The 27,332-nt window shown below is 44.3% G+C and overlaps 1 protein-coding gene across 1 annotated transcript in view; it reads left to right on the forward strand.

Annotated features, from left to right (window-relative positions):
* The window catches only part of dlgap2a (discs, large (Drosophila) homolog-associated protein 2a), a 95,691-nt gene that overhangs the window by 34,974 nt on the left and 33,385 nt on the right, over positions 1–27,332 (forward strand). Inside the window, exons 5-8 of the mRNA XM_063006749.1 lie at positions 4,044–4,263; positions 22,171–22,230; positions 23,629–23,688; positions 24,010–24,257. Of these exons, the coding sequence (XP_062862819.1) occupies positions 4,044–4,263; positions 22,171–22,230; positions 23,629–23,688; positions 24,010–24,257 (588 nt within the window). The remainder of the gene's footprint in view (positions 1–4,043; positions 4,264–22,170; positions 22,231–23,628; positions 23,689–24,009; positions 24,258–27,332) is intronic.

Here is a 27,332-nt window from a genome sequence, read left to right on the forward strand (position 1 = left end):
CTGACAGGTACTTAGGTTACACCTTCTTTACTGGGACTGACAGTTACTTAGGTTACACCTTCTTTACTGGGACTGACAGGTACTTAGGTTACACCTTCTTTACTGGGACTGACAGGTACTTAGGTTACACCTTCTTTACTGGGACTGACAGGTGCTTAGGTTACACCTTCTTTACTGGGACTGACAGGTACTTGGGTTACACCTTCTTTACTGGGACTGACAGGTACTTGGGTTACACTTTCTTTACTGGGACTGACAGGTACAGAGGCCACACCCTTTTTACTGGGACTGACAGGTACTTGGGTTACACCTTCTTTACTGGGACTGACAGGTACTTAAGTTACACCTTCTTTACCAGGACTGACAGGTACTTAGGTTACACCTTCTTTACTGGGACTGACAGGTACTTAGGTTACACCTTCTTTACTGGGACTGACAGGTACTTAGGTTACACTTAATTTACTGGGACTGACAGGTACTAAGGCCACGCCTTCTTTACTGGGACTGACAGGTACTTAGGTTACACCTTCTTTACTGGGACTGACAGGTACTTAGGTTACACCTTCTTTACTGGGACTGACAGGTACAGAGGCCACACCCTTTTTACTGGGACTGACAGGTACAGAGGCCACACCTTCTTTACTGGGACTAACAGGTACTTAGGTTACACCTTCTTTACTGGGACTGACAGGTACTTAGGTTACACCTTCTTTACTGGGACTGACAGGTACTTAGGTTACACTTAATTTACTGGGACTGACAGGTACTTAAGTTACACCTTCTTTACTGGGACTTACAGGTACTTAGGTTACACCTTCTTTACTGGGACTGACAGGTACTTAGGTTACACCTTCTTTACTGGGACTGACAGGTACTTAGGTTACACCTTCTTTACTGGGACTGACAGGTACTTGGGTTACACCTTCTTTACTGGGACTGACAGGTACTTGGGTTACACCTTCTTTACTGGGACTGACAGGTACTTGGGTTACACCTTCTTTACTGGGACTGACAGGTACTTAGGTTACACCTTCTTTACTGGGACTGACAGGTACTTGGGTTACACCTTCTTTACTGGGACTGACAGGTACTTAGGTTACATCTTCTTTACTGGGACTGACAGGTACTTAGGTTACACCTTCTTTACTGGGACTGACAGGTGCTTAGGTTACACCTTCTTTACTGGGACTGACAGGTACTTGGGTTACACCTTCTTTACTGGGACTGACAGGTACTTGGGTTACACTTTCTTTACTGGGACTGACAGGTACAGAGGCCACACCCTTTTTACTGGGACTGACAGGTACTTGGGTTACACCTTCTTTACTGGGACTGACAGGTACTTAAGTTACACCTTCTTTACCAGGACTGACAGGTACTTAGGTTACACCTTCTTTACTGGGACTGACAGGTACTTAGGTTACACTTAATTTACTGGGACTTACAGGTACTAAGGCCACGCCTTCTTTACTGGGACTGACAGGTACAGAGGCCATACCCTTTCTACTGGGACTGGCAGGTACTTAGGTTACACCTTCTTTACTGGGACTGACAGGTACTTAGGTTACACTTTCTTTACTGGGACTGACAGGTATTTAAGTTACACCTTCTTTACTGGGACTGACAGGTACTTAGGTTACACTTTCTTTACTGGGACTAACAGGTACTTAGGTTACACCTTCTTTATTGGGACTGACAGGTACTTGGGTTACACCTTCTTTACTGGGCCTGACAGGTACTTAGGTTACACCTTCTTTACTGGGACTGACAGGTACTTGGGTTACACCTTCTTTACTGGGACTGACAGGTACTTAGGTTACACCTTCTTTACTGGGACTGACAGGTACTTGGGTTACACCTTCTTTACTGGGCCTGACAGGTACTTGGGTTACACTTTCTTTACTGGGACTGACAGGTACTTAGGTTACACCTTCTTTACTGGGACTGACATGTACTTACAGGGGTTGGACAAAATAACTGAAACACCTGGTTTTAGACCACAATAATTTATTAGTATGGTGTAGGGCCTCCTTTTGCGGCCAATACAGCGTCAATTCGTCTTGGAAATGACATATACAAGTCCTGCACAGTGGTCAGAGGGATTTTAAGCCATTCTTCTTGCAGGATAGTGGCCAGGTCACTACGTGATGCTGGTGGAGGAAAACGTTTCCTGACTCGCTTCTCCAAAACACCCCAAAGTGGCTCAATAATATTTAGATCTGGTGACTGTGCAGGCCATGGGAGATGTTCAACTTCACTTTCATGTTCATCAAACCAATCTTTCACCAGTCTTGCTGTGTGTATTGGTGCATTGTCATCCTGATACACGGCACCGCCATTGGATGCACATGGTCCTCCAGAATGGTTCGGTAGTCCTTGGCAGTGATGCGCCCATCTAGCACAAGTATTGTATTGGGCCAAGGGAATGCCATGATATGGCAGCCCAAACCATCACTGAGCCACCCCCATGCTTCACTCTTGGCATGCAACAGTCTGGGTGGTACGCTTCCTTGGGGCTTCTCCACACCGTAACTCTCCCGGATGTGGGGAAAACAGTAAAGGTGGACTCATCAGAGAACAATACATGTTTCACATTGTCCACAGCCCAAGATTTGCGCTCCTTGCACCATTGAAACCGACGTTTGGCATTGGCACGAGTGACCAAAGGTTTGGCTATAGCAGCCCGGCCGTGTATATTGACCCTGTGGAGCTCCCGATGGACAGTTCTGGTGGAAACAGGAGAGTTGAGGTGCACATTTAATTCTGCCGTGATTTGGGCAGCCGTGGTTTTATGTTTTTTGGATACAATCCGGGTTAGCACCCGAACATCCCTTTCAGACAGCTTCCTCTTGCGTCCACAGTTAATCCTGTTGGATGTGGTTTGTCCTTCTTGGTGGTATGCTGACATTACCCTAAATACCGTGGCTCTTGATACATCACAAAGACTTGCTGTCTTGGTCACAGATGCGCCAGCAAGACGTGCACCAACAATTTGTCCTTTTTTGAACTCTGGTATGTCACCCATAATGTTGTGTGCATTGCAATATTTTGAGCAAAACTGTGCTCTTACCCTGCTAATTGAACCTTCACACTCTGCTCTTACTGGTGCAATGTGCAATTAATGAAGATTGGCCACCAGACTGGTCCAATTTAGCCATGAAACCTCCCACACTAAAATGACAGGTGTTTCAGTTATTTTGTCCAACCCCTGTATGTTACACTTTCTTTACTGGGACTGACAGGTACTTAGGTTACACCTTCTTTACTGGGACTGACAGGTACTTAGGTTACACCTTCTTTACTGGGACTGACAGGTACTTAGGTTACACCTTCTTTACTGGGCCTGACAGGTACTTAGGTTACACCTTCTTTACTGGGACTGACAGGTACTTAGGTTACACCTTCTTTACTGGGCCTGACAGGTACTTGGGTTACACCTTCTTTACTGGGCCTGACAGGTACTTAGGTTACACCTTCTTTACTGGGACTGACAGGTACTTAGGGTACACCTTGTTTACTGGGACTGACTTGTACAGAGGCCACGCCTTCTTTACTGAAACTGGTCTAAATTTAAGGGACACCTCCTTCTTTGTGACTGACAGGTACAGAGGCCACACCTCCTTCATTAGGTCTGACAGGTACAGAGGCCACACCTCCTTCATTAGTACTGACTGGTGCTGAAGCCACACCTTTTTTACTGGGACTGACAGGTACTTAGGTTACACCTCCTTTACTGAGACTAACAAGTTCTAAGGCCACACCTTCTTTACTAGAACTGAAAGATACTGAGGCCACACCTCCTTCATTAGGGCTGACAGGTACAGAAGCCACACCTCCTTTAGTAGGGCTGACAGGTACAGAGGCCCCACCTCTTTCATTAGGGCTGACAAGAACAGAGGCCACACCTCCTTCATTAGTAATGACAGGTACAGAGGCCACACCTCTTTTATTAGGGCTGACAGGTACAAAAGCCACACCTCCTTTATTAGGGCTGACAGGTACAAAAGCCAAGCCTAACGTAATCATCCTTCGTGATGTTTCAGGTGAGCGAGGCCGAGATGAACGGCCAGTTCGAGTCGGTCAACGAGTCGGTGTTCGGCGAGGTGGAGTCGCACGCCGTGGAGGCACTGGACCTTCCCGGCTGCTTTCGGACGCGCAGTCACAGCTACCTGCGCGCCATACAGGCCGGATACTCGCAGGACGACGAGTGCGTGCCCTCCATGAGCTCGTCCACCGTCGCCTCCACCATCAGGTCCACGGCCGGTGAGTCTCCTCGTGCTGCGATGTGTTTTGGATAAGTTACAAACCAGTATCAGCAGGCGTGGCCGGCAGGTGACGGTGACATAAAAGAATATGAACAATTTAGGGTGGAATGTTGCCCCGAATTAGGTTTAGGGTCAAATTATGGACCTATTTTGGCGGTTTCTGCATGTTCTTATAAAATATACAAACATGGTGTACACTCTTCGACCGCAAACATGCCAACCTTAAATATTTATCAGAGGAACCTTCAGAACCTTACACTTACACTAAAGTTACACTATATGGACAAAAGTATTGGGACGCCCCCAGTTTAGGGAAGGCCCTTTCCTCTTCCAGCATGAGCGAGCTCTACAAACACATGAAGAAAATCTCAGTTTAAAGGAACTGACCTCAGCCCCACTCAACAACTCTGGAATGAACCGGAACATCAACATCAGTGCCCGGCCATCCAAATGCTGCCATCTTATGGCTGAATGGGCACAAATTCCCACACACAGACATACTTTTTGTTCATAAGTCTTGTGAGAAGCCTTCTCAGAAGATCAACTGTTGTTCTAGCTGAAAAGATGACACTCTGAAATGGGACGTCCAGCAAGCTCAAGGCCAGACGTGCAAATACTTTTGGTCGCATAGTGTAAGTAAGTACAAAGTGAGGAAGAAGAAAGGTCGTCTGTCCAGATAAGAGCCTGAATGCTCATCTTCCTTGAGTCCTGAGGGTTGGTCAGTTCAGGTCAGGATTGTAGCTTAAATGATCCAAAGTACACAGTAGGTCTTCACTAGGACTAGGAAGGAAGACGGTCTGGTGGTTGCTCAGTGGTTAAGGTTCTGGACTAGTTATCAGAAGATGGTTGGTTCACCATCACCACCATCGCCAAGTTGCCACTGTTGAGCCCCTGAGCAAGACCTCCAGTCCTCACTTTGGATTAAAAAGTCCAGAAAATGCCCATGAGGACGACAGGAGGTCAAACAAGCACCTGAGTAGCTTCCACAGAGAGAAATAAGGAGAAATTTTGGACCTTGTACGATTGGCAGCATCAACTGAGAATGACAGACGTTCTCCAGGAGGGTGGCAAGACCATGACGTGTGGAAATTTTTCCAAGTATGTCAGTCTGCTGGGGTTTAGCTACAAGTGATGAGTTGACTCCCATGATATAATCGGCAAGACGTGCTGAGATGCGTTCCTCGGCATTACCACCCTCTAGGTAGTATGAGAACTACTGTCATGCTGAGCCAGAATATCCAAGGCCGGAGCTTCTCAACCACAGGTCTTTCTGAAGGTCTTCCTGAAGGTCCTTCTGGCTAAGAAGGATAAACAGCTGATTGTAACTCTTGGTCTTACATATCTGACGTGGTTTTGGATGAATGGAGCAGAACTCGTCTATAGTACTAAGTACTAAACAAGTTCAACAAGGTCACACCCATTACAGACATCTGCTTTGCTTGTAGCCTCAGAGAAGTGGGATTCCAGCTTAAAAGGAAGCCCTGCAGGTTCTGTCTTCATGTACAACCATTTCTGAAATGAGAGGAGCTTTACAGAAGTAAATACCTAGAACTGATATCCATCCAAAGAAAGGACCTCCATCCATCCCACATCCACTTGTATCTAAACCCCGGGAGACTGACATATTGGGGATAAAATGTCCACGTCATGGTGTTGCCACGCCCCTGGAAAACTCACTAGAGCTAATCGTAACTCCTTGGAAGCTCCTTGGACGCTCCTTGAAAGCTAATTGGGGGCATGGTTAATCTCCTGCCACCATTACAGACATTTTCTGGACATTTATGACATTTAGCAGATGCTTTTAATCCAGAGTGAGGACTTGAGGACCTCACTCAGTGGCCCAACAGTGGCAACCTGGCGATGGAGAGACATGAACCAACCAACCAACAATCTTCTGATATCTAGACCAGAACCTTAACCTTAAAACTGGACTACTGCACCTCTTCTTGTCATTTTTTTCCCATGCGACCCTTGGAACTTTCTCAAAATGTAGATGCTCCACGTTATGTTGAGGAACCAAGAGTGTACATCTGTCCCCAAATTGTTCTATTGCGACTTTACATTTACACCGATCAGCCATAACACTCCGATCAGCTCCACTTACCATATAGAAGCACTTTGTAGTTCTACAATTACTGACTGTAGTCCATCTGTTACTCTGCATGCTTTGTTAGCCCCTTTCATGCTGTTCTTCAATGGTCAGGACCCCCACAGGACCCCCACAGAGCAGGTATTATTTAGGTGGTGGATCATTCTCAGCACTGCAGTGACACTGACATGGTGGTGGTGTGTTAGTGTGTGTTGTGCTGGTATAAGTGGATCAGACACAGCAGTGCTGCTGGAGTTTTTAAACACCTCACTGTCACTGCTGGACTGAGAATCGTCCACCAACCAAAAATATCTAGCCAACAGCGCCCGGTGGGCAGCGTCCTGTGACCACTGATGAAGGTGACACTGACATGGTGGTGGTGTGTTAGTGTGTGTTGTGCTGGTACGAGTGGATCAGACACAGCAGCGCTGCTGGAGTTTCTAAACACCTCACTGTCACTGCTGGACTGAGAATAGTCCACCAACCAAAAATATACAGCCGACAGCGCCCCGTGGGCAGCGTCCTGTGACCACTGATGAAGGTCTAGAAGATGACCGACTCAAACAGCAGCAATAGATGAGCGATCGTCTCTGACTTTACATCTACAAGGTGGACCGACTAGGTAGGAGTGTCTAATAGAGTGGACAGTGAGTGGACACGGTATTTAAAAACTCCAGCAGCGCTGCTGTGTCTGATCCACTCATACCAGCACAACACACACTAACACACCACCACCATGTCAGTGTCACTGCAGTGCTGAGAATGATCCACCACCTAAATAATACCTGCTCTGTGGGGGTCCTGACCATTGAAGAACAGGGTGAAAGCAGGTTAAAAAAGTATGTAGAGAAACAGATGGACTACAGTCAGTAATTGTAGAACTATAAAGTGCTTCTATATGGTAAGTGGAGCTGATAAAATGGACAGTGAGTGTAGAAACACGGATGATCAGTGTATAGTCCTATATAAATGTTTTTGCTCCTTGTACCATTAAGTGCCGCATGGATGTACTGTGTTTGGCGTGGCATGTGTGCATGAAAGCTGCATTGCAAGAAATCTGTCTGTGTATTTTTCCGTCCTCATAAAGAACCAGCAGGTAAGTTCTGGTGTGCCTTAGAGAGCCAGGCAATGAACCCTATTGAAATCGAACGCTCAGGGGGAAACGAAAGCATCCGACTTGTTTTCCTCTTCAAATCAAGGGGGAAAAAATTAGCTTCTGTATCATTCCACTGTGTGTGTCCAGATTCTGTTCCATTTTCCAACCCAGTTGTTTCTCAGGCAGGGAGGGTTTAAGGGGCGATTGTGGAGAAACGAAGTGGATTCTAATGGCATCTCCAAATGCTCCCCGGTTCAATGCTTCTCACCTAGCAGGCTTCGTATCTGTAGTTTGTTTTCATTTCCTCTCTCTACTCTTCCTTTCTTCCTTTCGTTATTTATTTTTATCCTGTGATGTGCAGCTGTTGAAACCAACAAAACCATTTCAGTGTTGAGTTCTCTCTCCCACAGGGCCTGTGACTGGCTGAATGTTTTCAGGGACTTTCAGAGCTCTCAGAGACTCTTAACAATGAAGCCGCATACCGGGAACTTGTACCGGGGACGAGTACGATGATCGTTATGAGGCTCTCGGATACGGGCGGCTTCCCGTAATTGGCTGTTTAGGAGACAGGGCTAGGGACGGCTGGAGAGACTTTGGGTCTGTCGATGCGCTCCTGTATGTTTACACTGCCTTCTCACTGAAACGAATTTGCAATTGTTTTGGTAAGCGTGCCATACGTGCATTGGTACGAACAGTACCCTAAGTGGTTCCGCTCGATGAGTCCTGGTCTTTTTTTTTGTTTGTTTGTTTGTTTGTTTATTTATTTTTTCGATATCTTTGTGCGGGCCTTTCATGTTCAATAGGGTTCATACCTGCTCTGCTGAGACACACAGAAAGATTAGGCTAAAAGCTTTGCTCGCATTTGTCTCTTTTCGATGCACAAAACACGGAGCTCCCGCCAGCCGGAAGGATTTGATGATGTTTTCTCGAGACGTGGCGGTTATTACTCTCTCCAGGTTCCCCTCCGGGGGTAGGACTCTCTGTTTTGTGCTTTGAGACGGGAGGCGAAATAAAACACATGCAAATCAATGTTTGAGTGAGAAGGCAGAGTAACAGCATGAAACAAACCCGAGATAATGTGAGTCAAAATAAGCCCATTTGCCTGTAATAACTCAGCATTAGCATCTGCCATCACCCAACGCTGATGAAACAGCGGCCGCGATGCCGTGTTGTCGCACGCCAGACGAAATTGGCTCGATTTTTACTATCCGATGAGACTAGGAAACAAAATTACCCATGTCCCGCGATCGCTGCATTTGTTTGGAGCCCAAAAAATCAACTCTACGTTTCTAAACTTACTACACACTTTCTGCACCCCAAACACGTCAAGCCACTGCGTCGAAGGGTGCGCCACATTCCAGGGACCCACGTTTGCTCTTGGGGCTCTTGGGGTATTTGGATTTAACCCCACCTTCCACTGCCCAGAGCTACAGAGCTTCTCCTGCAAGGTCGTGTGCCAGAAAAGTGGGGTCCCCTGACAGGTAGAGGTATTGCTCCCTTCTCTAATTGTGGTCCATGGATCCCATTGGACTGACCTCTCTGAGCCCTCTAAGAAGGGTGCGCCACATACCAGGGACCCACTTTTGCTCTTGGGGCTCTTGGGGTATTTGGATTCAACCCCACCTTCCTTTGCCCAGAGCTACAGACACAGTTGCTAATTATGATCTCTGCAATGTAGAGCGCCTGAAAGGTGGGGTCCCCTGACAGTAGAGGTATTGCTCCCTTTGCTCATTTTGGCCCATGGATCCATGGCCAAGTCAGCCAAAAAAGGCAAACAGTCACCGCAATTCAAGAGTACCTCTACAAGAGAGGGGTGCCAGTAGAAATGTGGGTACCCCATAGAGGTGAGCACTGTCCCTACTTCCATTAGTACCTCTACAAGAGAGGGGTGCCGGTAGAAATGTGGGTACCCCATAGAGGCATAGAGGTGAGCAAATTCTCTATTTCCAGTAGTACCTCTACAAGAGAGGGGTGCCGGTAGAAATGTGGGTACCCCATAGAGGCATAGAGGTGAGCAAATTCTCTATTTCCAGTAGTACCTCTACAAGAGAGGAGTGCCAGTAGAAATGTGGGTACCCCATAGTGGCGTAGAGGTGAGCAAAGTCCCAACTTCCAGTGGTACCTCTACAAGAGAGGGGGGGCTGGGAGAAATGTGGGTACCCCATAGAGGTGAGCAAAGTCCCCACCTCCAGTAGTACCTCTACAAGAGAGGGGTGCCAGTAAAATGTGGGTACCCCATAGAGGTGAGCTAAGTCTCTACTTCCAGTAGTACCTCTACAAGAGAGGGGTGCTGGTAGAAGTGTGGGTACCCCATAGAGGTGAGCAAAGTCCCCACTTCCAGTAGTACCCCTATAAGAGAGGGGTGCCAGTAGAAATGTGGGTACCCCATAGAGGTGAGCAAAGTCCCCACTTCCAGTAGTACCCCTATAAGAGAGGGGTGCCAGTAGAAATGTGGGTACCCCATAGAGGTGAGCAAAGTCCCTACCTCCACACTTCCCCTTGACTGTTTTTCTCCTTTGACCCCATGTCGAATCACATTCACCTTTCTTAACCCAAACTTTTGTATGCACAACAAACACAACTGTCTTAAATTGGGCTCAGATTCTCAGAAGTCCACCTGGGTCCCTAATTCAGTCTTCGTTACTGCTCATCCCCACTAATTCCCCCATTTGATCTCAGCCTTGATGTGAGGTTTCCTGCTGAAATGTTGCTTCAAACCATTATTATGCCATCAAAGAGTCATTAAGAACCTCCTCCCTCATTAAGGCAGAACCCACAGGGCACTAAAGCTTAATTTGACTCACGTGTTTGTTTCAGGCTCTGCAGACAGATCTTGTAGAGTGTCTCTGGCTGTCCTAACCTGTCAGAACATTACATCCTCTCCCGGTTGTGTATGTTTGTCTTCCAGAGGGAAATGAATTGCTTGAGGGCACTGGTTTGCTCAATGAGGACAATTTACTCGACAAGGAGGCAGACATGTCCTCGGTGGCCCGGAGGAACGTGGGCCATTCTGAGACCGAAACCAAATTGAGGAGCTTGTACAGCAGTCGCTCCGCCACCGCGGTTCCCTCGCTGTCACCACACCAGAGCAGCATTCCGGTTAGACCGCGCCCCGTCCCTTCGAGCGTACAGGAGACGGCTGACCTAGCCCTAGCGATCAGCCAGCAGTGGAGGGAGGATGTTTCGGCCATGCGTAAGGAGCTGGCTGAGCTCAGACGGGATCTCTGCACCGAGCTCCGAGCCTTTAACAGTAACTTCTCAACCTTTGCACAGCGCTACAACACCTGGTCACCAAGATGGGCAAAGACGACCCAACATCCTTCTGACCAGGTATCCGTCAGCACCCAGGCTGGGAGCAAGACTCTGGTTCGACAGAACACTGCGGACGCCGCTGTAAACTGCCCCTCACCCGTGGATCCTAACGTATTATCCATGCAAGTCCCCGGACCTGTGGATAAAAATGTCCTACACGTCTCAGCGTACAGACCTCTGTTTCGAACAGACCCGAACTCCCAGCTTGCTGATCTCGATGATCCAACCTTCGCCAACTTGACCCCTCCAGAACCTGTTGACCTGTCATCATTGTGCTGGCCTGAGCTCGATCCAGATCCCATGACCCCTCCAGACCCTCCGGAACCTTTAGAATCTGCGTATTGTTTACAGGCATCATCTTTGGACAGGGTGGATTCAATCGTGCTGGATTTTACAAACCTCGAACCTGTGAATTTGGCCGATCTACACTGGCCGAAACTGGATCCTGAGATTAAAAGCCCACCAGAGGCGTCATTACCCCATGAGTCTTTAGATGAAGCAACTCCAAGTCAGGAATCTTTTGATATTCATATTGGAACTGAGCAAGAGCAGTCATTGACAGAATCAGGTAAAGATGCTATAGATCCAAACATAGTGGACTATACACTCCAAGAACAAGGTGACTTTGTTGTATTGAGCCCACTCACCCCAGAATCTATGGACCTTAATGACTTAAAATGGCCAAGTCTGGAATCCTTGGACCAAGGGTTACCTAGTCCAGGATTTCTTCCAGACCCCCCAACACCAGAACCAGCATACTATGATGAACCAGCTTACCACGGAGATCTTGAAGATCCACCCTTCCCTGAACTTCTGGATACCATTTTCTTACAACCAGCAACTCCAGAACCAGTCGATTTGGATTCACCTAACCAGCTGTCTCCAGAACCTTTATCTCCAGGAGTTCAGAGTTCACCAACATTTGAGCCAGAGGCGCATTCTGTTGTCTTGTGGTCCAAGAGAAAAACTATCGATTTGACTCAATCAGCCCCTATAAACAAGGAACCTGTTGATGATGGAACATTGACCTGGTCAGATGGAGATCCTGAAAGCTCATCAGGAATAACCTGCATGAAATCCAGGATTACCCACACGGCTGAATCTTCTGACACTGATGGCTCAGGTGATCAGTTTACAACGTACCCACTTAAGCCAGACACCCTTGACTCGGCTACCATTGACCTCCTCGATTCTGGGGCGCTCTTTTCCGCCATCCTGTGCTCGGTCGAGCCGGACGTTTCTGACTTTGAGATTCCGGCTACGCGTCAGAGCAGGGACGTACAGAATCTGGGTAACAGCTCCCCTGCGACTATAGACCCAGCTACTGTGCACCCATTCAACTTATCGCTTCTTGAGCTCCAGGCCGCTTTAGACGTGTCCAAGAGCGGGACGACCGACAACGGGTCGCCGAAGGGAACCTTGGCATCCGGCTTGGCATCCGGCTTGGCATCCCGCGGTCCGTCTCCGTCCTGCAGAGACTTCCTGTGGATCCGATGGCAACGGAGGATACGTGGACGTCTGCCCATGTCCAGAAGTGCCAGTATGGAGATCTACCACAAGAGCTACTCCAATAACTCAGAGATGTCTTACATGTCCTTGTCGATCTGAGCGTTTGAGAGCTCGCGCGAGGTTGCACTGGGAGTTTTAGAGCCAGCGAGTGGTAATAAAGCAAATGTTTACAGGTGTGTTAGTGAAAGCGTGAGGGAATGGATGGAAAAACAGGGAAAATATGTCAGCCAAGAAGCCATTAGAGATGTTTTGGTCTATTAGGAAACCTTTTTCAGACGTGACGAGGCCCTGAGAGGGTTTGTAGCTAAAAGCAGCCCTGCTGCTGGCAAATATGTTGCATTAGTGTCCATGAGACACTCAGCACTTATCTAACACTGATCAGCAATGACTTATCCATGAACCAAAGTCTCATTTTGGCAAAAAATAACACCCCGTTTCCATTATTAACCAGCCTGCTTTGCCTGTTACTTTAAAAAATATTTAGTATTTTGGTACAGACCGCGATCGCTTAGTCTGCCTGCGGACACGATCTCCCCGCCGTGCGTCCGAGAGCCTCTACGTTCGATAACTTAAGACTATTAGAGACGTTTTTAGGTGTTGAAGCATCAACTCACGGCCAGAAACAGAATGTAAAGATCCCTCTCTCATCCGAATGGCTTTTGGAAGGATGAGACCTGAACGTCCACCAAAGACCGCTCCAGAGATCTCCGTATCTTCGATACGAAGCATTTTGTTGGCTTTTGATGTTGCGTTTCTCATCGGACCAGTGAAACGTATCAAGAAGTCACGTCATAGCCAATTACAGGTCTTCTAAATGAAAAAAAAGCCAAAGCCTCGCTGTGAAACGGGCGAGCGGATTCAGTATTGTGAAACTTGAAGACACGATAAAATGGCTGGATAGTGGAAGAGCCGCAGTTTGCACAGTGACCTTTTGAATGAATTCTGTACTTTACTGTTCAACATAAATATATATAAATATATATATAAATATATATAAACAACCACAAATATATATTGTACATAGATACACAGGATATATGGTTATAAATCTTACTCCATGGAGCACCGTTTTATATTAACGTTGCCTAATTTACCGTAGGTAGAGTTCATGTGTTCTGTTTTTCTCCTGCAGCGACCTTAGTAACATACTGTATAGTCTCGCAAGGCCCAGTCTGATAGGACTGTCATCTGGGGAACCAGTAGGGTCGATAGGGTTCGAATCCCTGTTCTGCCATGCTGCCAAGACTCTTGACCTTCTTGACACCAGGGGTGCCAGACAATGACCAGAAGAATATACACCAATCAGCCATAACATTAAAACCATTGTCCATTTTATCAGCTCCACTTACCATATAGAAGCACTTTGTAGTTCTACAATTACTGACTGTAGTCCGTCTGTTTTCACCCTGTTCTTCAATGGTCAGGACCCCCACAGGACCACCACAGAGCAGGTATTATTTGGGTGGTGGATCATTCTCAGCACTGCAGTAACACTGACATGGTGGTGGTGTGTTAGTGTGTGTTGTGTTGGTATGAGTAAATCAGACACAGCAGCGCTGCTGGAGTTTTTTAACACCTCACTGTCACTGCTGGACTGAGAATAATCCACCAACCAAATATATCCAGCCAACAGCGCCCCGTGGGCAGCGTCCTGTGACCACTGATGAAGGTCTAGAAGATGAGCGACTCAAACAGCAGCAATAGATGAGCGATCGTCTCTGACTTTACATCTACAAGGTGGACCGACTAGGTAGGAGTGTCTAATGAGTGGACAGTGAGTGGACACAGTATTTAAAAACTCCAGCAGCGCTGCTGTGTCTGATCCACTCATACCAGCACAACACACACTAACACACCACCACCATGTCAGTGTCACTGCAGCGCTGAGAATGATCCACCACCTAAATAATAGCTGCTCTGTGGTGGTCCTGTGGGGGTCCTGACCATTGAAGAATGGCATGAAAGGGGGGTAAAAGCATGCAGAGAAAGAGATGGACTACAGTCAGTAATTGTAGAACTACAAAGTGCTTCTGTATGGTAAGTGGAGCTCGGTGTATAAGCTCAATTCTTAATACAATAAACTGGAAGCTCACTCACTGATGCGTCTCCTCCCGCGTGCACTCAGGTTTTGCTTCTTCTCTCAGATCAGCAAATGAGACTGAAGTAGAAGATCTGAGCAGCCAGATTTCTTTAAGATCTCTGGATGTTCTAACATACCCTTGATACCAGACAACCACGGTTCAAAACAGCGTAATATTAACACAAAAGGAGGAACAGAACTGGTGACTGAGACCGAATAAACAATATCAGCGCTCTGCTTGTCGCCACACTTCGGTGACGTCTTAGTGGTGCGTCTAAATAATCTGATTATGAGCTCCATGTCTTATTAGAATCCTCTCTACTGAGGCAGCCGATCAGGTATGCAGTAGGGAGCAGGGCGGGGCACTAGGTTTTCAGACAGACCCCACATATTACCTCCTGAAGGAAGGGTTCTGGTTAGCGCAGGATTCCAAGTGGTTGTGTCCCAAATCACACACTGTTAGTCACGCTGGAATGGTTTAGTTACACACTATGTAGGATGTAATTTGGTATGCAGCCTGAAATCAGGTCTTAAAAGTGAGGAGGAACAATAAAGAGGTTCACTAGGGCTTTAGAAAAACTCCCGTGGAGTTTTAGACGTAACTGTGTCCAGGTTTAGCGCCGTTCGAACCCAAAATGATGGACAACGTTCATCAGATGCAAATCTCGTTAGGAGTACGATGGCTGGCCTTGCGAGACTAACAGAGTCAAAAAATGAGGAAACTTTAAGTCATTAAAAAAGGGCCACTGATTAGTTTTAGTCATTCTGGAAGTTCTAGAAGAAACTTTCACTATGTAAACAAAAGTATTGGGACGCATCTTCTAATTTTTTCTAAGTGTTTCAGCCACAACAGTTGCTATGCTATGCTTCCAACTTTGCAGCAACAGTTTAGGGAAGACCCTTATAAAGACATGAAGAAAAGCTCCAGTGTCCTGCACAGAGCCCTGACCTCAGCCCCACCAACTGAGGCTTTCTTGACCAAATTCCCACAGATATACTTTAAAGTCTCGTGAGAAGCCTGCTCAGAAGTGCGGCTGCTGTCATGGACAAAAGGATGACATAGAGGTCATTCTATCTTTAATGCCGTTAGTTTATGAAACGGGACGTCCAACAAGCTCACAGTCAGGCGTCCAAATACTTTTGGTCATATAGTGTAAAGCCTAAGTAAAAAAAAAAAACTCTGCACTTTAATATATTTATCATTCACTTTATATGATTCATGTTGTGATGTAGAAAGTATCATTTAACGCTGTATCATGGCCTCTTAATTCTGTGGTCGGTGATTATGATTGGTGGGAGCTGCTATCGTAACTTCTCTAGGCCCGTATAAATAATGCTTGCTTAACCAGAGTAACTACACCAGCAAGAGACTTTTAACTCCTCGTAAATCACTAACCAGGAATAAAACCTGTTTATAATAGAATATAAATACACAATATGGCCAAAAGTACTGGGACACCCAATTTTAAAAACAATTGCTATTAAAATAGAGTGACCTCTATGGTTGACCCTGACTAGGATTAAGTGGTGGGAAAACAGACAACGAATGAATGAATGAATGAACGAAGAAATGAAACAAACAAATGAATGAATGAAACTAATTAATAAATGAAACAAATGAGTGAGTGAAACAAACAAATGAATGAATGAAACAAACAAATGAATGAATGAAACAAATAAAACAAAAGAACTAAGGAATGAATACATTAAACAATTTTAAAAAAAAATGAAAGGAATGAATGAACAAATTAATTAAATTAATGAATGAAGCAAATGAATGATTGAAACAAATGAATGAGTGAATAAAGGAAGGAATGAAATGAATTAACAAATGAACTAATGAATTAATGCGTTGAATAAATGAATGAAGCGAATGAATAAAGGAAGAAATGAATGAATGAATGAATGAATGAATGAGACAAATTGATTAATGAATGAATGCATTAAATGAATGAATGAATGAAACGAATGAGTAAATTAATTAAGGAATTAATTCATTAAACAAATAAATGAATGAAACAAATTAATGAATTAATAAAACGAATAAAGGAATTAAACAAATGAATGACTGAACGAATGAATGAATGAATTAATAAAACAAATAAACAAATGAACTAATAAATGAGTGCATTAAATGAATGAATTAAATGAATGAATGAACCAAATGAAACAAATGAATGAAAGAGACAAATTGATTATTGAATGTGTGCATTAAACAAATGAATGAATGAATGAAACGAATGACAGAATGAATGAATGAAATGAATGAGTGAATTAATCAAATGAATAAATGAATTAAACAAATAAATGAATAAAGAAATGAATTAAACAAATTAATGAATTAATCAAATGAATAAAGGAATTAAACAAATGAATGACTGAACGAATGAATGAATGAACAAAACAAATGAACTAACAAAATGAGTGCATTAAACAAATCAATAAACAAATGAATGAATAATGATTGAATGAATGAATCAAACAAATGAGTGAAACAAATAAACAAATTTATGAATGAATAAATTAATAAAACGGGTGAATGAATGAAATGAACAAATTAATTAAACAAATTAATAAAACGAATAAACAAATGAATAAATGAATTAATTAATTGATCAAATGAACAAATAAACGAATAAATGAACGAAACAAATTAATGAATTAATAAAACGAATAAAGGAATTAAACAAATGAATGACTGAACGAATGAATGAATGAACGAATGAATGAATGAATGAATGAATGAATGAATGACACTTTCTGAAACGTGACCAAAAGTATTTGGACGCCCCGTTTCAAAAACAAATGGTAATAAAACAGAGTGACGTCTGTGTGATCTCTTCAGCTAGAATAACAGCCGCTCTTTTGAGAAGCTTCTCACTAGACTTTGAAGTATGTCTGTGGGAATTTATGGCCAAAAGATGACAGTATGTGTGTGGTTCCGATTCATCCCAGAGCTGTTGAGTGGGGCTGAGGTCAGGGCTCTGTGCAGGACACTGGAGCTTCTCTATACGGAGATTTTCTTCATGTCTTTATAGAGCTTCACCTGGTCGTGTTCCTGCCGCCGCTCGGCTTAACGTTTCCTCTTTGTGGTGATGAGACGTGGGGCAGACGTTGGGACAGACGTTGGGACGAACCCTCTGGTGCTCTGACGTACAGCTCACTCTGTACAGTAGCGTTAAAATCAGAAACGTGATGGTTATGGGCGGCTCCATGTTCCAGATTATCGTCGTACCACAGAAACTCCAGAATTAAACCTAAACGTTCACAAGCTGAAGGTTTATTTTGTTGAAGGACGCTGGGACTGATGTACCGTATTTCCTGGAGAATAAGAAGCTCGACTGTTAGAGAAGAATTAATGAATGAATGAATAAATGTAGCATCATTCGTTTAAACTTAGCATCATCCTGGTTGGGGTTGCAGTGGATCAGGTACCACCCAGAAACCCTGTTTGCACTTTTCCCCAGCTTGGTGCTGGTACTGGTGCCAAAATTCTGAACGGTTCCAATACAGACTGGCACTTTTGCACCAGGGCCCGGGGATTAAGGGCCTTGCTTAAGGGCCCAACAGTGGCAACCTTGCTGTGATGGGGCTTAAACCAGCAACCTTTTAATTACTAAACCAGTACCTTAACCGCTAGGATACAACTGCCCATAATCTCAGTCTGGAAGCACCAAACCTGTGATTGGGCAGTGGTAGCTCAGCGGTTAAATACAGGACTAGTAACTGGAAGGTCACTGGTTCAAGACCCACATCGGTCAGGTTGCCACTGTTGGGCCCTTGAGGAAGGCCCTTAACTCTTAATTGCTTGCAGTCTGTGTGTAGAGTCTCAATTGTAAGGATGAAGGATGAAGGCGTCTGCTAAATGCTGAACATGTAAATGTAATTCCAGCAGCCAAAGGGCGGGGTGGAGACAGAAAGCGGGAGATGAGGGGAATAAATGAAAGAATAAATGAATGAATGAATTAATTAATTATTTAAACGAATAATTAAATAAATGAATGATTAAATAAATGAATGAATGAATAAATGAATGAAAGAATAAATGAAAGAATGAAACGAAAGAATGAATGAATTAATGAAACGAATGATAACATGAATGAAACGAATGAATAAATGAATGAAAGAATGAATGAATGAAAGAATAAATGAATGAATGAATGAATGAATAAATGAATGAATGAATGAATGAATAAATGAATGAAAGAATAAATGAATGATTAAATAAATGAGTGAATGAAAGAATAAATGAATGAATGAATGATTAAATAAATGAATGAATGAAAGAATAAATGAATGAATGATTAATTAAATGAATGAATGAATGAATAAATGAATGAAAGAATAAATGAATGATTAAGTAAATGAATGAATAAATGAATGAATGATTAAATAAATGAATGAATAAATGAATGAATGATTAAATAAATGAATGAAGGAATAAATGAATGAATAAATAAATGAATGAATAAATGAATGAATGAATAAATGAATGAATGAATGAAAGAAGAAATGAATGAATAAATGAATGAATAAATGAATGAATAAATAAATGAATGAATAAATAAATTAATGAATAAATGAATGAATAAATGAATGAATAAATGAAAATGAATAAATGAATGAATGAATGAAAGAAGAAATGAAACGAATGATTATATGAATGAATGAAAGAAGAAATGAAACGAATGATTAAATGAATGAATGAATGAAAGAAGAAATGAAACGAATGATTAAATGAATGAATGATTAAATAAATGAATGAATGAATGAAAGAATGAAGGGGCGGGAGAGGAGGGGCTTCCAAATTTCTTATCAGTTTAGGGAAGTCCCTCGTTACTTCTAACATGACTGTTAGGATTTAGGATGAATTGGAACTCTCGTTATAACCCAGGCGTTGTCATCATACATCAGTGCCTGATATTATTCTAACGATGGCCCAAAATTCCCACAGATACGATCCAAAATCTCGTGCTTGTATTATTGTTATGGTAATTCTCCACAGGTCAGACTCTTACTCTCCGGGGAATACGAGAGGTTCAGCTGCTCTCTCTGAGGTTCAGGTGGATGTTCTTGTGCTTCCTGTTGGTTCTTTTGTTTCTCCTGTCCGATCACTGTGAGCTTCGGGACGACGTTTGGATTTTTTACTGTAGTATTTAAACATGTTCTTTATTTTCACCATGATTTGCCTCTTATGGATCTGTTCTGAGTATCTGTGAGCTGAAGACTCTGCCCGGTCGGCTCCGGTGTTCATGCCGTTAGATGTGTTTGTGTTTGCGTTGCAGGTTCATCATTTGTTTCCTGAATGATCTGAATGCTACGAATATTAACGCGTAATAAAAACGCTCTTACTGTGACTCTTACTCTTGCTGAAGCTTTTGTGCTTTTGTTGGAGGTGGGAAGATTTTACAAGATTTTAAATACAGGGCGGCGAGGTGTTTCCTGCCTTTCGCCCATGAATTGTACCCACCGTGACCCTGACCAGGATAAAACAGTGGTAAACAAACAACAAATTAATAAATGAATTAATTAATTAACAAGTAAATCAACGAATGAATGAATGTTTTAAAAGAATGAATGTTTTAAAAAATGAATGAATGAATGTTTCAAAAGAATGAATGAATGAATGAATGAATAAATGAATGTTTCAAAAGAATGAATGAATGAATAAATGAATGAATGAATGTTTCAAAAGAATGAATGAATAAATAAATAAATAAATGTTTCACAAGGATGAATAAATGAATGAATGAATGTTTCAAAAGAATAAATGAATGAATGTTTTAAAAGAATAAATGAATGAATGAATGTTTCAAAAGAATGAATGAACAAATTAATGAATGAATAAACAAATGAATGTTTCAAATGAATGAATGAATGAATAAATGAATGAATGTTTCAAAAGAATGAATGAATAAATGAATAAATAAATGTTTCACAAGGATGAATAAATGAATGAATGAATGTTTCAAAAGAATAAATAAATGAATGTTTTAAAAGAATAAATGAATGAATGAATGTTTCAAAAGAATAAATGAATGAATGAATGTTTTAAAAGAATAAATGAATGAATGAATGTTTCAAAAGAATGAATGAACAAATTAATGAATGAATAAACAAATGAATGTTTCAAATGAATGAATGAATGAATGTTTCAAAAGAATGAATGAATAAATGAATGAATGTTTCAAAAGAATGAATGAATAAGTGAATGAATGAATGAATGATAAAAACACAAACGAAGGTTAACATTAACTTATCAGTCAGTCTTGAGGTTTCAGTATTTGGGGAAACATCCTCTATATGGTCGAAAGTTTATGCACACCTCCTGATTCTCATGATTATTATTTTTTATTATTTGTATACTTTGCTATCTGATCAGGGTCACAGTGGGTCCGGTTTTCCTGGGAATCACAGTGCAGAAACACACCTCAGCCATAACATTAAAACCACCTACTTGTTTCTACACTCACTGTCCATTTTATCAGCTCCACTTACCATATAGAAGCACTTTGTAGTTCTACAATTACTGACTGTAGTCCATCTATTTCTCTGCATGCTTTGTTGCCCCCTTTCATGCTGTTCTTCAATGGTCAGGACCCCCACAGAGCAGGTATTATTTAGGTGGTGGATCATTCTCAGCACTGCAGTGACACTGACATGGTGGTGGTGTGTTAGTGTGTGTTGTGCTGGTATGAGTGGATCAGACACAGCAGCGCTGATGGACTTTTTAAACACCTCACTGTCACTGCTGGACTGAGAATAGTCCACCAACCAAAAAATATCCAGCCAACAGCGCCCTGTGAGCACTGATGAAGGTCTAGAAGATGACCGACTCAAACAGCAGCAATAGATGAGCGATCGTCTCTGACTTTACATCTACAAGGTGGACCGACTAGGTAGGAGTGTCTAATAGAGTGGACGGTGAGTGGACACGGTGTTTAAAAACTCCAGCAGCGCTGCTGTGTCTGATCCACTCATACCAGCACAACACACACTAACACACCACCACCATGTCAGTGTCACTGCAGTGCTGAGAATCATCCACCACCTAAATAATACCTGCTCTGTGGGGGGCCTGACCATTGAAGAACAGGGTGAAAGGGGGCTAACAAAGCATGTAGAGAAACAGATGGACTACAGTCAGTAATTGTAGAACTACAAAGTGCTTCTAAATGGTAAGTGGAGCTGATAAAATGGACAGTGAGTGTAGAAACAAGGAGGTTTTAATGTTATGGCTGATCAGTGTGTATATATGATCTTAGTCACAAGAAAAATACAGATCCTACAGAGACCCAGACAGTAGTGTGTCTGTGTAGGCACCCGGATCTCAGCACTGGTGGGCTAGCGGCAGCGATGCGACGAAGCAGCCGGATGTCATTTATTTTCAGAGGCGGAGCTTTCATTTGCGATGCGAAGTGGGCGGAGTCTGTGACACAAAAAAAATGAGCCAGATGCAGAAAAGCAGGTTGCCACCAGAGGAGCCGGCAAGTCTGTAAAAGAGAGACCGCGGTAAATAGAAACACGCCCACCTGGAGCAGATTAAAGCCCAACGAGGCGTCGGTGACTGTAAGTAAAGTGGCTTCTAGAACACGTGTGACTCTCCACAGTCGAGCAAGCTTTACGTTGTCATGAGCTTTGACGCCTCTGGGGAAGAAAGAAGCACAAACTGGTCATAACCGGTCACTGGTCAGCGCTCAGCAGCCACACCCTTTTTAACCCTGTGTTCTGCCTGTCTGGGTCGTGCTTTATGTGTGTTAGCATGATGTGTAGAGCTGAAACGCTGTGTGTTAGCATAACGTGTGTCGTTTCCTCGCAGGGATCCAGTTCCGCCTTCCATCATCAGGCAGCGTGGACCGACCCCCCCAACAACCACCAGGTAAAGCCACGCCCGCTTTATTCTCTCAACTGTATGAGTCTATTCTTTTATATTGAGCATCCTGCACCGCAACCGACGTACAGAAACAGTAGCGACGCTAACGGTGGTGTGCTAATTTGCTGCGCTGTAATGTGGATTGGGACGCAGCCGTAGGTGCATGGAAACTACAGACTCCCAATATACTGGGCGCCAGTGCAGGAACTGGAAATGAACCCAGTCTGCAGGATGCTAAAACAAGCTAGGACGACGCTGTGGCTAAAAAGCCGCTAACCAAAAGCGGACAAGTGGGGACGATAATCCTACTCATTGTCCTCCTCATAGTCCTCATCATCCTCCTCATCATCCTCCTCATCATCCTCCTCGTCATCCTCATCGTCCTCCTCATCGTCCTCCTCATAGTCCTCCTCATCGTCCTCCTCATCATCCTCCTCATCGTCCTCCTCATCATCCTACTCATTGTCCTCCTCATAGTCCTCATAGTCCTCCTCATCGTCCTCCTCATCATCCTCCTCATCCTCCTCATCATCCTCCTCATCATCCTCCTCGTCATCCTCATCGTCCTCCTCATCGTCCTCCTCATAGTCCTCCTCATCGTCCTCCTCATCATCCTCCTCATCGTCCTCCTCATCATCCTACTCATTGTCCTCCTCATAGTCCTCATAGTCCTCCTTATACTCCTCCTTATCATCATCCTCCTTATCGTCCTGCTTATCATCCTGTTCATACTCCTCATACTTCTCCTCATCGTCCTCATTGTTCTCATTGTTCTCATTGTTATCCTCATCATCCCCCTCATCATCCTTTTTATACTCCTCCTTTTAATCCTGCTCATCCTCTTCCTCATCGTCCTCCTCATTGTTCTCCTCATAATCCTACTTATTGTCCTCCTCATCATCCTCCTGATCGTCCCCTTCATCGTCCTTCTCATTGTTCTCTTCATCATCCTCCTCATCGTTTTGTTCATACTCCTTCTCATACTCCTCATCATTGTCCTTCTCATACTCCACCTCATTGTCCTCCTGATCGTCCTTCTCATCGATCTCCTCATAGTCATCATCATCCTCCTTATCCTCCTCATCAGAGAGACCGCGGTAAATAGAAACACGCCCACCTGGAGCAGATTAAAGCCCAACGAGGCGTCGGTGACTGTAAGTAAAGTGGCTTCTAGAACACGTGTGACTCTCCACAGTCGAGCAAGCTTTACGTTGTCATGAGCTTTGACGCCTCTGGGGAAGAAAGAAGCACAAACTGGTCATAACCGGTCACTGGTCAGCGCTCAGCAGCCACACCCTTTTTAACCCTGTGTTCTGCCTGTCTGGGTCGTGCTTTATGTGTGTTAGCATGATGTGTAGAGCTGAAACGCTGTGTGTTAGCATAACGTGTGTCGTTTCCTCGCAGGGATCCAGTTCCGCCTTCCATCATCAGGCAGCGTGGACCGACCCCCCCAACAACCACCAGGTAAAGCCACGCCCGCTTTATTCTCTCAACTGTATGAGTCTATTCTTTTATATTGAGCATCCTGCACCGCAACCGACGTACAGAAACAGTAGCGACGCTAACGGTGGTGTGCTAATTTGCTGCGCTGTAATGTGGATTGGGACGCAGCCGTAGGTGCATGGAAACTACAGACTCCCAATATACTGGGCGCCAGTGCAGGAACTGGAAATGAACCCAGTCTGCAGGATGCTAAAACAAGCTAGGACGACGCTGTGGCTAAAAAGCCGCTAACCAAAAGCGGACAAGTGGGGACGATAATCCTACTCATTGTCCTCCTCATAGTCCTCATCATCCTCCTCATCATCCTCCTCATCATCCTCCTCGTCATCCTCATCGTCCTCCTCATCGTCCTCCTCATAGTCCTCATCATCCTCCTCATCATCCTCCTCATCATCCTCCTCGTCATCCTCATCGTCCTCCTCATCGTCCTCCTCATAGTCCTCCTCATCGTCCTCCTCATCATCCTCCTCATCGTCCTCCTCATCATCCTACTCATTGTCCTCCTCATAGTCCTCATAGTCCTCCTCATCGTCCTCCTCATCATCCTCCTCATCCTCCTCATCATCCTCCTCATCATCCTCCTCGTCATCCTCATCGTCCTCCTCATCGTCCTCCTCATAGTCCTCCTCATCGTCCTCCTCATCATCCTCCTCATCGTCCTCCTCATCATCCTACTCATTGTCCTCCTCATAGTCCTCATAGTCCTCCTCATCGTCCTCCTCATCATCCTCCTCATCCTCCTCATCATCCTCCTCATCATCCTCCTCCTGATCATCCTTCTCATACTCATCCTCGTCCTCCTCATCATCCTACTCATTGTCCTCCTCATAGTCCTCATAGTCCTCCTTATACTCCTCCTTATCATCATCCTCCTTATCGTCCTGCTTATCATCCTGTTCATACTCCTCATACTTCTCCTCATCGTCCTCATTGTTCTCATTGTTCTCATTGTTATCCTCATCATCCCCCTCATCATCCTTTTTATACTCCTCCTTTTAATCCTGCTCATCCTCTTCCTCATCGTCCTCCTCATTGTTCTCCTCATAATCCTACTTATTGTCCTCCTCATCATCCTCCTGATCGTCCCCTTCATCGTCCTTCTCATTGTTCTCTTCATCATCCTCCTCATCGTTTTGTTCATACTCCTTCTCATACTCCTCATCATTGTCCTTCTCATACTCCACCTCATTGTCCTCCTGATCGTCCTTCTCATCGATCTCCTCATAGTCATCATCATCCTCCTTATCCTCCTCATCGTCGTCCTGATCATCCTTCTCATCGTCCTCTTCATTGTCCCCCTGATCATCCTTCTTATCATACTCCTGATCATCCTTCTCATCGTCCTCCTCATACTCCTCCGTATACTCCTCCTCCTCAGCATCCTCCTCCTTATCGTCCTTCTTATCATCCTGTTCATACTCCTCCTCATTGTTCTCCTGATCATCCTCCTTATCGTCCCCCTCATTGTCCTCCTCATCGTTATCTTCATCATCCCCCTCATCGTCCTTTTCATACTTCTCATCTCCTTATCTTCCTTCTCATACTCTTCCTCATCGTTCTCCTCATCGTTTTCCTCATTGTCCTGCTCATACTTCTCCCCATACTCCCCCTCATCACCCCCTCATCGTCCCCCTCATTGTCTTCCTCATACTCCTCCTTATATTCCTCATCTTCCTCATACTCCCCCATCATTCTCCTTATAGTCCTCCTCATACTCCTCATCTCCTCATCTTCCTTCTTATACTACTCCTCATTGTCCTCCTCATCCTCCTTCACATTGTCCTCCTTATTGTTCTCCTCATCGATCTCCTCATACTTCTCCTTTTACTCCTCAAACTCCTCATCGCCCCCTCATTGTCCTCCTTATACTCCTCCTCATACTCCTCCTGATCATCCTCCACATCCACCTCGCTGTCCTCCTCATCCTTCTCCTCATCCTTCTTCACTTCATCTTTCTCATCTTACATCTCATACTTATCATCCTCCACATCCTCCTTCTTACTGTCCTCCTTATCCTTCTCCTTATCATTTTTCTCATCGTCCTCCTCATCGTCCTCCTCATCATTCTCATCATCGTCCTCCTCATTGTTCTCCTCATCTTTCTCCTCATACTCCTCCTCATTGCCATCCTCCTCCTCATTGTCCTCCTGATCGTCCTCCTCATACTCCTCATCATTCTCATTGTTCTCCTTATACTCTTCCTCATACTCCTCCTCATCTTCAAACTATATTAAAACAGAGTGACCTTGATGTGACTTTTCAGCTACAACAACAGCCGCTCTTCTGAGAAGCTTCTCACCAGACTTTGAAGTACGTCTGTGTGTGGGAATTTGTGCCACTTTGGTCAAGGGATGGTTCCGGTTCAGTCCAGAGCTGTTGAGTGAGGCTGAGGTCGGGACTCTGTGCAGGACTGTGCTGTGTGCTGGAGTTTCTTGTTTTTTAAACCGAGATTTTCTTCATGCCAGAACAGGAGAGGGCCTTCCCTAAACTGCTGCTGAAAAGTTAGAAGCTATAATTTCCTTTAAATAATTGAAAAATGAGACCATGTAGTGTATATAATGAGAAAAAAAATCAGCCTGATGGGATTTCCACTCTGGTTTTTTCAGAACCAGTTAAACACTCTTTAACTCTGGCGACTTCATTATAGCACAGACGTGTGGGACGATTTTCCCAGCATCCCCTCTGTCCCATTCAGAAACGCGAGTCGTAGCGCTGAAGGACTCGGCCGTGATTCCCGAGTAACGGTTTTCCGAGCGACGTTCTCGTTCCACTCGGCTCATTATGATGAAAACGACTCGTCCTCTGTTTAATATCAGAGCTGATGGGTGAGGGTGTTACCTCACGGAGGGGGGAGTTCTCACCCCACTGCAGATCTGGAGCTCAGATCTGTGTTTGTACCGCCCCCCTCTGCTGCCCCCCATAGGGGTGACAAATGGTTGATTCATGGGGTGCTGATACTTCTGGTGGTGTAGTATTAACAGTGCAATGTTAAATAACTCCTCATCCTGCTCCTCATCATCCTCCTTATCATCCTCCTCATACTCCTCCTTATTGTTCTCCTTATCATCCCCCTTATCGTCCTCCTCATACTCCTCCTCATCATCCACCTCATACTCCTCCTGATCGTCCTCATCTTCCTCCTTATCGTTCTCCTCATACTCATACAGCAATAGATGAGCGATCGTCTCTGACTTTACATCTACAAGGTGGACCGACTAGGTAGGAGTGTCTAATAGAGTGGACGGTGAGTGGACACGGTGTTTAAAAACTCCAGCAGCGCTGCTGTGTCTGATCCACTCATACCAGCACAACACACACTAACACACCACCACCATGTCAGTGTCACTGCAGTGCTGAGAATCATCCACCACCTAAATAATACCTGCTCTGTGGGGGGCCTGTGGGGGTCCTGACCATTGAAGAACAGGGTGAAAGGGGGCTAACAAAGCATGTAGAGAAACAGATGGACTACAGTCAGTAATTGTAGAACTACAAAGTGCTTCTAAATGGTAAGTGGAGCTGATAAAATGGACAGTGAGTGTAGAAACAAGGAGGTTTTAATGTTATGGCTGATCAGTGTGTATATATGATCTTAGTCACAAGAA

Source organism: Trichomycterus rosablanca, chromosome 13 (assembly GCF_030014385.1).
Source record: "Trichomycterus rosablanca isolate fTriRos1 chromosome 13, fTriRos1.hap1, whole genome shotgun sequence".
In the NCBI taxonomy this organism is placed as follows: Eukaryota; Metazoa; Chordata; class Actinopteri; order Siluriformes; family Trichomycteridae; genus Trichomycterus; species Trichomycterus rosablanca.